General features: G+C 43.7%; 1 protein-coding gene across 2 annotated transcripts; it reads left to right on the forward strand.

The window, feature by feature from the left end:
* On the forward strand, positions 1-9088 carry smek1 (SMEK homolog 1, suppressor of mek1 (Dictyostelium)). Of its 2 annotated transcripts, none has more exons than XM_080514486.1 (15): positions 1-1045; positions 1259-1314; positions 1413-1511; positions 1626-2243; positions 3035-3112; positions 3203-3319; positions 4791-4907; positions 5004-5135; positions 5404-5506; positions 5620-5778; positions 5910-6079; positions 6945-7087; positions 7400-7590; positions 7961-8175; positions 8577-9088. In XM_080514486.1, the coding sequence occupies exons 1-15, from the start codon at positions 904-906 to the stop codon at positions 8697-8699; spliced, it is 2463 nt and encodes an 820-aa protein (XP_080370612.1). In that variant the 5' UTR covers positions 1-903; the 3' UTR covers positions 8700-9088. The 2 variants fall into 2 exon arrangements, with proteins under 2 accessions (XP_080370612.1, XP_080370613.1); XM_080514487.1 differs by having other exon boundaries at positions 6948-7087.
* Positions 9089-12363: the final 3275 nt, after the last annotated feature.

A 12363-nucleotide genomic window follows, 5' to 3' on the forward strand; every position in this document is an offset into this window, starting at 1 on the left:
AATACTCACGGGGGGCACTTAGCAGTTATCTGAGCAAGACGTCGAGAATGAATGGCGAATAGCAGTATAATGTGAACCGTAGCCTCGAAGTAAACACACGACTCCAGTTTGTGGGTTTGCATTGTTCTGGGGATGCATGAATAAGACTCAAGGGGAGAGTGGTCTCTCCGCGGCCCCGAGCCAGAACATGGCGGAACACTTGGGGAAGAAATAGCAGCTAATGCTAGCTAGCGTATTATTTAAAGATAATAGCAGCACTATTCCAGAGCTTAAAACCTCGTCTGTCGTTCGCAAGTGTGGAATAATGTTATCGGTGCGCCACTCTTGTAAATTTGCCTCAGAATATAGCGAAAGTTTAGATATGCGAAGGTTGGACAGTTAGCGTGCAGCTAGCTGGTTGACTCGTTGGCTTTGAACGTTGGCTAACGTACAAACTGTACTAGCAAGCCGAGAGACTGTTATACTGGGCGAATGCTCCCAACATTCGGGGTTATCCTGTGTAGTCCTCCGTCGGTTGTGCGCAGCGACTTTGCGATGTCTGTCAGCCCTTGTTCTGTCGCGTTCTCCTCTCCGTAAATTAGGCTAGCTTTAGCTCGCTACAATGGGCTGTACGCGAATTCTGCGTGGCGCTTTGCTTACATTGCCGTCCAGTTAAGAGTCGAGGCAGCTCGTAAATAAACTGCTGGATCCATTGGGACATCCTACTGGATGCTTTAGTGGTTCCGCTTTTAAACCGATTTCAAGGAGTTGTTATCCCCAGATGTACCCCCCACTCATCTTATAAAAGTTAAGCCAATACAACATTGTACAACTGAGCAGGTGTAAATTGGAGCTGTAGCGTTACTGGGTGAGGCAGGCGCACAAGGTCCAGGAGGGGGAAACTGGTTGGAAGCACCTGCCAGGATGACGGACACTCGTCGACGTGTCAAAGTCTATACCCTCAATGAGGACAGACAGTGGGATGACCGTGGGACAGGGCACGTCTCCTCAGGCTACGTGGAGCGCCTGAAAGGCACGTCTCTGCTCGTTCGAGCCGAGAGCGATGGTGAGTGAACAATCACAGGCCCACAGCAATGATCTCGTCCTGCTTGCATGTTATTGACAACCATATTGGTTCACAGGATCTATTGTGTTTGCGTGGCATAAATAAGATCAACAATGTCAAATGCATCCACAGCTTTACAGACAACTTACAAGTATGTTCCTATTATTGCAGTGTTTTGACCTGGCTTAATTAAGTTATTTTTCAACCTGGCAGGTTCCCTACTGCTTGAGTCCAAAATCAACCCAAACACCGCCTACCAGAAACAACAGGTCTGTATATAGCGTGCCATAGTATACTTGGGTAGAAGAAAGGATTTCCTTTCTATTGTGCACCGCTTCAAAATATCCATTGTTTATCTTGCATAAAGGATACGTTGATAGTCTGGTCAGAGGCTGAGAACTACGATCTGGCACTCAGTTTCCAGGAGAAGGCTGGCTGTGATGAAATCTGGGAAAAAATATGCCAGGTAAGAGGACTCGTTCAATTTTGTGTGGGTGAGTGTTTGTCTGCTCAAACTGTGCATGTGCTTGTCATCCAATGTTTTCATGCTGATCTGTTGTGCATTGCTATTATTGTTCAGGTGCAGGGAAAAGACCCTTCAGTGGACATCACTCAGGATGTCGTGGACGAGTCTGAGGAGGAGCGCTTTGATGACATGTCATCACCCGGTCTGGAGTTACCGCCATGTGAACTGAATCGCTTGGAGGATCTGGCAGAGCTGGTGGCCTCTTCACTCCCGTCGCCGCTGCGTCGTGAGAAACTTGCACTGGCAGTAGAGAATGAAGGCTACATTCGCAAGCTCCTGGAACTGTTTCGTGTCTGTGAGGATTTGGAGAACAGAGAGGGACTGCACCACCTTTACGAAATAATTAAAGGCATCTTCCTGCTGAATCGTACTGCACTGTTTGAGGTTATGTTCTCTGATGAATGCATCATGGACATCATCGGTTGTCTGGAGTTTGATCCGGCACTCCCGCAACCGCGGCGGCATCGGGAGTTTCTCACTAAGACGGCACGCTTTAAGGAGGTGATCCCCATTTCTGATCCTGAACTGCGTCAGAAAATACACCAGACGTATCGGGTGCAGTATATTCAGGATATGGTGCTGCCCACACCCTCCGTTTTCGAGGAGAACATGCTGTCCACCCTGCACTCCTTCATCTTTTTCAACAAGGTGGAGATTGTGGGCATGCTACAGGTAAGATCTGCAGACATGGTCACGTTGTTGCACACTTTTTACGCACATGCTCTTGTCTAATTTAGGATGCACGTACGTGTCCTGAATAATACCACACATATAAGAGTATATTTTCATTCAGTGAATGAGTTGTGAGGCATCTGCACTGGTTATATTGTTTGTTTGACTGTCCTTTTATCTTGTCTGTTAGTAGTTTATGATCATGTGACCTTTGTGTTTTGGTGCTGTGTCAACTCAGCAGAGTTTATGTATGGTCGTCTCCATAGAGATAGAGAAGTGTTGTGTAAATCAGCTGCACTGCGCTCGGGGCAAACTGACACAGCCACACTGTTGACTCTTGTAGGCTGCATTGTGACACCATGGATTTATACTGATTCAAACCTTGTTTCTCCTCACTTAACATTTAACATTCAAATACTGACATGTTTTTTATATTATTATTATTTAACTGATATCACTGATACTGGGTATCCTGGCATGGAACTCAAAGGATTTGTTTATTTTTATTCACAAAGTTTTTTGTCATGTGTTGATCAGAGACTTCTTCAAACTAAGTGGAAAATGTTTTCTTTTTGACTTCTGGTTGTAGATTGAGTCCAGAGAGGTGTTTGTGTGGTGTGATATTCTTTATTGTACTTGACAGCATTTTTAGTTTCCAGTGCACCCTCTTTTCAGCTTTAAAAAACTCGATGGACGTACAGTTGAAATTGTGAGGGCCCATGCTGACCTAATCAACTAGTTTAAGTCACACCAATCTCTTTTTGTATTTCACCTTCCCCTTTCGATGTCAGGATGATGAGAAGTTCCTGACAGACCTCTTTGCACAGTTAACAGACGAGGCTACAGAGGATGACAAAAGGCATGAACTGGTATGTTGCAATCCATTCAGAAATTGTCTCAAATTCTTCTTTCTGCGTTGCTTCACATGTCTTATGGAGTTGTGTGTTTGTGTATTACAGGTTAACTTCCTTAAAGAATTCTGTGCATTCTCACAAACGCTACAACCTCAAAACAGAGACGCCTTCTTCAAGACATTGTCGAACATGGGCATCCTACCTGCACTGGAGGTCATACTGGTGAGTGCAGGGACATTACCGAGCACCAGAACTGAGATTATGGCGCCAGTGTTTGCTCCGACACAGAAAACCTTGGCTTTGGATTTCAGTTGCTTTGATTATGGTGTAAAGACTGAAATGTTCCTTCTGTTTGTTGATAAATGAAAATTGCTTGAAGAGACATGCACATGAGCCAACTGAGTATTATCAGTTTATGTTGTCATTGCCAAGCTGAGCAACACTGTTTGATTTCCAAGCATTTTGCACACAACAGGAACGCCTTGTTGAGGAAACAGTGACACTTGAGATCAAAGTGTGTTGTGATTTAATACACAATGTATTACTTTGTTCATCTATTCATGTTTGGTGGTTTTTCGAATTGTGGGATGTAACATTTTAACATGAGGTCAACATTGTTTGGCTTTGCATATGTGCAAAGACTCAGAATCGCCACATGAACCAATCAAACGTCAAACAACTTGCATTGGTTAAGCAGTGAAAATATGCAAGAACATGTGCAGAACTCAAGGACACACAAGAGACGTGTTTCTGCAGCAGCATGTCATGAAGTAAACCATGTAGTGTCATGTAACAGCTTATTCTCCTCTTGTCCGATACTTTTGAACAAGAGCAACCAATTTTATAATTTTTCATGAGGGTCAAGTATTTGCCCAATCAGGAGACTGCTTAATGTGTACATTCAGAACTGGCGTTTTCACACTGGATATCTGTTGTGTGGATTCTGTCAGGGTGGTGATGTAGCCGTCTACTCTATAGACGCAGAAAAGATCCAAAAGACTGAGAGGTATTTGTTTTTGTTTCTGGGCTAATGAGATTCTATGGCCTAAAAAAAAAAACAGGCTTTTACATGCAGTGTTTCTCATGTCCAATCATAAATAATGCAATTATATGATTTAACTAAATATTTTTTTCTTTTATATATTATCCAGATTGTACATGAAAATATAACAATTTATTACAACACAAAAAAAAACCCTGTTACAATATTGTTATGACATAGAAATATCAGGGATTTACCACATTTATTTTAACTGCGGAAAACAACCGATTTAGAGCTAATATAATACAAGAGGATGAGAGCCAAATCGCCATTGTTTCCCCCCCCCAAAAAAACAGATTTCACCATCTCAGGTCAGAATCAGATTGTGTAAATTGTATTTTTCCTTTCTTGTTGTTTCCAGTGAAAGCCAGTCAATTGTGAAAGATAAATCAGAGTACACACTCTTAATAGTGGCTAAATCACCCACACACTGTCATATGGTGATATGTTCTCATTAAATGCCATGTATTTCTAGCTTTAGTCATAAATATTGCTGTGAGAATGATCAAATAGTTCATCTGTTTTTAACTGACGGGAAAGACAGAATTTGATTTGAGTAGATTTGATTTAACGTTTGCGTCACCTTAAATTTTTGGTTTGACTATCTTTAAAGGGACTTTCAGAAATCACAATAAAATGTCTTCCAAACAGGGAATGGATGATGTTCAGGTGCGAGGGGCAGCCACTGATATCTTCTCCTACCTGGTGGAGTACAACCCCTCCATGGTACGAGAGTTTGTCATGCAGGAATCGCAGCAGAATGACGACGTGAGTATACGTAGCAGGGCGGTCTAAAATAAGAGGTGATTTATGGGCATATTCATCCTGCTGTTGGATGTAATCTGATGAATATTTGCCTTTCAGGACATCCTCTTGATCAACCTGATCATAGAGCACATGATCTGTGACACAGACCCAGAGCTTGGTGGAGCAGTGCAGCTCATGGGTCTGCTGCGGACCCTCGTGGACCCAGAGAACATGTTGGCTACTGCAAATGTGAGTTTGAAATCTGCCTCTGAGCATCACTTTATGCTTGTGTGCTATGACAAGATTTACATTATTAGTTAGATCTAGATTAAAAAAAAACAACTTCTCACACCAGTTGTTTACTTGACTCACTAAAAAAGAATACCAATTCATCAGGTACCTAAACCTTCACTGATGGTTTTAAGTGCTGGGGAATATGATAAATGTTAGTTGCAGTTCACAATAAAATGCAATCCCTCAGCAAAACCTTTTTTTTTTTTTTTTCCCCCCACCCCAGAAAACAGAAAAGACTGAGTTCCTGAGCTTCTTTTACAAGCACTGTATGCACGTCCTGTCGGCTCCACTACTGGCGAACACCACAGAAGAAAAGCCGAGCAAAGGTACTGAAGATGTGTGTGCAAGTGTGCATGTGCTGCTGCTGCTCGTGTTCATCCATATTTAACATACTGGATAGTTTTTTTTAATGTTTCCTATCCTCCTTTTTCTCCCAAAGATGATTTCCAGACATCTCAGTTGCTGGCATTGATTTTGGAGCTGCTTACATTTTGTGTTGAGCATCACACGTATCACATCAAAAACTACATCATCAACAAAGATATTCTCAGGAGGGTACTGGTGCTCACTGCCTCTCAGCATGCCTTCCTGGCACTATGTGAGTCGAATATGTCTCGTCTTATGCTTGTGTTAACTCTGACAATGCTCCATAAAGGAATTCAAATTCTATTTTTAACCAAACAAAATGAGATTTCTGCTGAATATTAATGATAACTTCTGTATGCACAGGTGCCCTGCGCTTCATGCGGAGGATTATTGGACTGAAGGACGAATTCTACAATCGCTACATCATGAGGAACTTCCTCTTTGAGCCTGTCATCAAAGCCTTTCTTAATAACGGCTCGCGCTACAATCTCATGAATTCAGCCATTATTGAGATGTTCGAATACGTCCGTGTGGTAAGTGTTTCTCCTGCACGTTGGTCCTTTTTCCACAACTCTGGTTGGGTTGGACACTGAATCTTTACATTTGGGTTTACATTTTCATAATAAAAAAAAAAACTGTAAAATAATCAATTAGTGAAATTTATCATATCTGGATTATCCAGACAGTGTTGGACAGACACCAGTTCTCATGTGTCTGGAGAACACAAATCAAAATCAAAAATCAAGTCAAAACATGTGTTTTGTGATATTTTTTTCAATAACACATGTACAGCATGTTCATCAGCAGTGTGGTATTCCTTTTAAACTTTTAATTAGATGAAAATATGTTAGTGCATGCAACAATACAGTACCCAAATCCGGCTGCAGACCAGTACTGGTCTGTGGATGATTTGTTCCTGGGCTGCTACAAGAGAGTAAAGAGTTATTATGGAAATGCTCATTTATGTTTCATGTCTATCAGTGCTTCATTCCGTGCTGAACTCCATCAGTTTTACTTTCACACATTATTAAGCCTCATTAAGACCTTTTAATACACCGCCCTGAAGGTCCGCCAAAAAATGGTGTTACTTAAACCAGTTGTTCATTTGTATCGTACTCATATGTCATACTTGTACCATACTCACATACTCCAAAACACATTTCCATGTGGCAAAATGATTTGCCCACACTTGCGCTCATGTCTTCGCTGTTTGATTGGACTTGTTTTTAGTAATCTGCCCTCCTTATTTCTCTCTGTTGCTTATCTTTGCTGTCCCTCCTTTCACCTGCTTCGCTTCTGCCTCAACCTGCACATCCTTTTCTCTCTCTCTCTCTATTCTCGCTCTCTCTCCTTTTCCTCCTGTCTGTCGTCTCCACTCGTACCTCCCATTGCTCCCAGGAGGATGTGAAGTCTCTCACAGCTCACATAGTGGAGAACTACTGGAAGTCCCTGGAGGATGTGGACTACGTCCAGACATTCAAAGGCCTGAAGCTCAGATACGAACAGCAGCGCGAGAGGCAAGACAACCCCAAGCTGGACAGGTGAGAGAACCGAGGACGCAGTGCTGTTTATTACTGCACAACTGTTAATCAAATCTGGAATAAGACTGTTCTGATATGACTGGACTCAAATGTCTGTTGGATGTCCACGATTCATGATTGGCTTTATATAATCCCAAATGACATTAGATTTGTTTACAAGGCCATTTTGGCACATGAATGTAAAGTTGTTTCTTAAGTGGTGCCTATTTCACTTGCATCGTCTTTGCAGTAGTGTCAAATCATACGTGTCTGGGTTCCGTGCGGATCTTGTGGTTTGGTTCCTCATCGAGCTCTGTGTGTCGTCTCGTGCAGCATGCGCTCCATCTTGAGGAATCACCGCTTCCGTCGAGACGCTCGGACGCTGGAGGACGAAGAGGAGATGTGGTTCAACACAGATGAAGACGACCTTGAGGACGGCGAAGCGGTGGTTCCTCCCTCTGATAAGATGAAGAGTGAGGAAGACCTCATGGAGCCAATCAGCAAGTTCATGGAGAGAAAGAAATGTAAGTATGGTTGCATCATTAAGATTTATTGTGGTTACAGAATGGATATAAACCTGTTGAAAATGTGAGTGTCTGATGAATGAACTCTTCCCGTTGTGTAGTTCGTCTCCATACACATAGTGCGAATTTAGAAAAACGCTCAAATTTAAATCTTTGTGGTTTATTGTTGCTCTATCTTAGTAGAAACACTGGTGGTTTTACATGATTAAAACAATTGAAACAAGCAGTACTGTGACATTCTTGCATACAAGTTCTAATTAATGTGTGTTGTACAGAGGACAGTGTTGTGTGAACCGAACTGGTAAAGACTTTCTTTTTGATTACGTTCCCTCTCCTTCTCGACCCCCCCCCCCCCCCCCCCCCCCCCCAGTGAAAGATTCGACTGAAGACAAAGAAGTCTTGGGGAAGTCGAGCTTGTCGGGCAGACAGAATCCCAGCTTCAAGCTCTCTTTCTCCGGTTCAACTAAAACCGGCCTCTCCAGTCCCCCTTCGTCTGCCTCGTTAAACCCCGGTTCTCCAGGATCACCGGGTTCTCCGGGCTCGGGGGCACGGAGTTCACCCTCCACCACGACTGTCACCACAAAGGTCAGCATTACGAGCCCGGTGGCGTTTCTCTGAACTCACAGTTCAAACCTTCAATGATGCGATGAAAACAGCCGTCACTCTGGTTCTTCTCGCTTCCGTTTTAGTTTTCACACAAATCCCACAATCACTGTGTTGTACCACAGGAAAATGGTCAACACCACATGTGCACTCTTAAACTACACACTTTTCTATTTGTGCTTTATTTGGATTGCAGAAAGAGAAGGGAGGGGGGGATTAACAAAAGCATGTGATTTAAGAGTAAACAAGTGAGAAATAAACTCAAACAACCTTTCCAATAAAAAGAAAACAAATAAGTTACTGAATAAGAACGTATCCAAGTGTTAATGCTTTTCTGTCATGGAAACATGTGGCTCATGAAGCATGTCTCTCTTCTCCTCCAGGGTGGTTTGGTGGGCTTGGTGGATTACCCTGATGACGATGACGAAGAGGACGAGGAGGACGAGGACGGGGAGAGTAAGGAGGACCCTTTGCCACCCTCGAAGAAGTCCAAACTGAGTTCCTAAAAGAAACACTGCTGTCTCAGCCCGTGCTCTGCTCAGTGTCTGTGCTGAGACTTGACAATGGAATGATCAAACTTGTAAACAAATTTGATGAATGAAAGCCGCCCCTCGCTGTCAGCGGGTGGCCAAAACAAGGAGCGGACTGGGAATGGATGCGAAGCCTCCTCAGACTAGCTCAACTCATACAAGTGCCAATCCAGACCGGGAGCGACAGCGCAACAGATGACTGAAAGTTTGGGGGAGAGGAGTTTTCACAGGAACGATCTCCAGCGGACTCGGGAGAGTGTCGGATGCGTTGGAATATAGCGATTTAGCAACGGGAGGAAAAGACCACATACTAAAACATGTTCACGCGGACTGAAATCCCACAGAGCTCACGAGCTCGGACCATAATCCACTGCCCACCCCCCCCCCCCCCCCCCCCCCCCCCGAATCCCCCCCCCCCCCACTCAGGGAAGGACATCACAACGACCCACGTGGGTCGGCCAATTCAGACCCAGAACCACCACTCACACACCCCAACCCCCTCCTCAGAATCCACTTCCTTCCTGTTCCTTTCTTCTTTTCTCTTCTGCTCTCTCTCCCACCCTCCTCTCTCTCTCTTTTGCTTTCTGTCCCTGTTTAAGTTAGTATATAGGACCAGATGGGAGGCAGCATGTGGCAAAGAGCTGTCCTTGTTATTTGATGATGTCATCAGTGTCGTTCTTTCTCTGAAGAGAAAAAGCCAGCAGTTTCTTCATTATTTTCTTTTTGTTCTCGAATTGTCTCAAATCTTTCTCCTGTTTTTTTGTAAATGACAACGAAAAAAAAAAAAAAGACCTGCCTTTAAATGTTCAGGACGTTTTCAGTCACACTTGAACAGGTTTTTAAAGACCTCAGTAGGTGAGCTAGTTTTACCCTTTTTGCCCTTTGAAACTGCAGATTTTTTGGAGAATTTGTAATCCTGTCTTGATTAAAGATTGAGTGGAATTCTAGATGTGATGAATTTTGTCATATCTTCTCTCTTTTTTTTCCCCCCTCTTTTACATGAGTGTACACTTAGTTGTTCAGAATATTTGGGACCATTAAAATGATCTTTGCTGTATTATGTCCTGCTACCTTTTGTCTTGACAACTCTGTTTCTTTTCTCTCATTTGGTCCAGTCATGGTTCCTGGCATTAGAAGATTGCTCTGTCTTTGAACAGTTGGGTGCAGCAGTTTCACTGTAGTGTTAAAAATACCAAAGACCGGCCTGTGAAAAAGTGAACTTTGCTACTGAAACTTTTTTTTACATGTACAAACTGCAGGTTTGACAATTCAAAGTCAAGTTGGTTTTTTTGAATGTTCCCAAATTGTCCTTATTGACTGTCTGTGTGAGTTTCTTTCATGTATTTGTTCAGTTACTTCTTTGCTGGGACTGAAAAAGTAACCATCATGTTCTAAATAGAAGGTTTTGTGTGGATTTTTTAGTTGCTGGGGTCAGTTGGATGCACCAGGTGGCGCCCTCAGCCCACAATCTCTTTGCACGGTTCAGGTCATTTCACTTCTACTTTGCGGTCCTAACCGTAAAACCGGCTTGGTTATGTATTCATATTTATGAATAGATATTTAATATGCATTTGAACCACTTGGACTAGATTACCTCCACTCTACTGTGGACGCATGAATGTGTGACTCATATCGTTTTGGAACTTGGTACACGTTCCCTCTTTTCAGCTTTAATGAGCAGACTGATCCTATTGGCACAAAACTATAATGTTTTGATATACTCTGTTGATCTCTTTGGAAGGAAGTCCTCATTTAACCCATCCAATTTCCAGGAGCCATCAGGGTCAAAGGTCTTGCTTAGTGGTAACCTGTCAACTGGGATTCGAACTTCAGATCTCAAGTCAATACTGATTAGATATGTAACCTCAGTTCACTCTAAATGATCCCAAGTAATGGGAAGAGTGCACAGAAGTGAGGTCTTGCATTGAGAAATATGAGTTTTCTTCATGTTTTCTTGAAGTTAGTACTCTCACCCCATAGCAACTTTATTAAATCTTACCAACACACCAACAGATGAGTACTATCTTACGGTACTCATTACTTGTTTGGGGTAAACTTGTAGGGTTCATAAATTCTGACTTTAAGCATCATTGCCATATTTTGTTTTACATTGAGTGAAAGTGGTTTATGAAAAATGTCAGCGCCTCTCAGCTTAAGTGGTTACCTCAGTGGGAGTTCGAGTACAACTTAAAAACAAACAGCATCCAGGCCACCAAGAAGTCACTGTGTTGTCCCTCCAAGTGCATTGTAGCCTTCAAACATTGCTTATTAATTAAAACCCGACAGAAGAGGATCACTCGGTGCCCAGCGTGCAGCGAGAGCCGTCACACAACGCCTATTAAGGCCCCCATTCACATGAAAGCCATCTCCAGACAACAGCAGCTTTTGAAGAGCAGCCCTCCCTGCCAGCCTCTGTTTGCTCCTCAGCAGGAGTGTGGCAGAGTGTGTGTGTGTGTGTGTGTGATCCTCCTCCCTGCCATGGGAGAGGCCAGCTTGTTCCTGGTGCCAGGCACTGCTCCACCAGAATGTCGGCTCCACTTCCAGTGCCAAGTTGCTCGCCTGTATGTCTGCCAGGCCGGTGAGCCCCCGTCAGGGACGCTGCTGCCCAGCTTCACGCTGGGCCGGTGAAAAGCCTCTATGACAGCTCTCTTGATCGACTCGGCTCCCGAAGCATTAGTTCTGCCAGTTATCAATTTTCTGTGCATTGACCACATCAGTACATCCATGAAAGATACTGACACTACTAAGGCATCACAAGAAGGTCTACTGCAACACAGAGCAGCCTGCATTCTGTGTATCTTTTTTTATATTTGGAAACCAAAAATAGTTGCACATGTGCAAACACAGAAGTAAAAACACACTTCTACATATTTTTTTTTGGAACAATGCATTGGCATAACTGGCTGGTTTGTGGTGTTGAATTGAGCTCCTGAGTCCAGCATGCCACAGCTTCCTGAGGAAGCGGAGGCACTGATCGGCCTTCCTGACCAGGGAGGAAGTCTTGCATCTCCAAGGTGAGGTGTACACCCAGTTAGGTACCTGCAGACCATTTTCTCATTGTGCGGTGAAATCCACAATCGTCTCTTTAGTCTTGTTTCACATTAATGCAGAAGAAATTGTTTTCTCTGCACCAACTCTCCAGATGTTCCACCTCCTCTTTGCATTCGGACTCGTCACTGTTGGTGATGCGTCCCACTACTGCTGCATCGTCTGCAAACTTCACTGTGACAGCTCAGGTGTTTGCCAGAGCAGTCATACGTTAGCAGGGGAAGAGGAGTGGGCTCAGCAGCACACAGCCCCGGGAGGAGCCAGTGCTGAGAGTGATGGGGGAGGAGAAGATGTCGTAGATCCTGACGGTCTGTTGCCTGCGGGTAAGGAAGTGCAGGATCCAGTTGCCGACCAGTGTGACCTATACAGTTTACTGTTCAATTACAGTTGTAACTAAATCAACCCCCACATGCATCTTTTTACCGCCCTCAGAATGGTAGTGGCAGTTTCTCAGCAGACAGATTACCTGTCCATCATCATAGTCGCTTCAGCCAATCACAGCTGACTGTGGGGGGATGCAGAGTACAACCACCACAGAATAAACACAGTGTGACACCCACACTCTCATTCCAACCTACAGGCAATTTAGAGT

This window comes from Blennius ocellaris (assembly GCF_963422515.1).
Source record: "Blennius ocellaris genome assembly, chromosome: 18".
NCBI lineage: Eukaryota > Metazoa > Chordata > Actinopteri > Blenniiformes > Blenniidae > Blennius > Blennius ocellaris.

Excerpts from the sequence above, each read along its gene's own strand:
- smek1 (XM_080514486.1), top strand. The coding sequence starts at position 904 with ATGACGGACACTCGTCGACGTGTCAAAGTCTATACCCTCAATGAGGAC. Across the intron at positions 1,046-1,258 it reads CGTTCGAGCCGAGAGCGATG|GTTCCCTACTGCTTGAGTCC; the intron begins GTGAGTGAACAA and ends TCAACCTGGCAG. Across the intron at positions 8,176-8,576 it reads CCACGACTGTCACCACAAAG|GGTGGTTTGGTGGGCTTGGT; the intron begins GTCAGCATTACG and ends CTTCTCCTCCAG.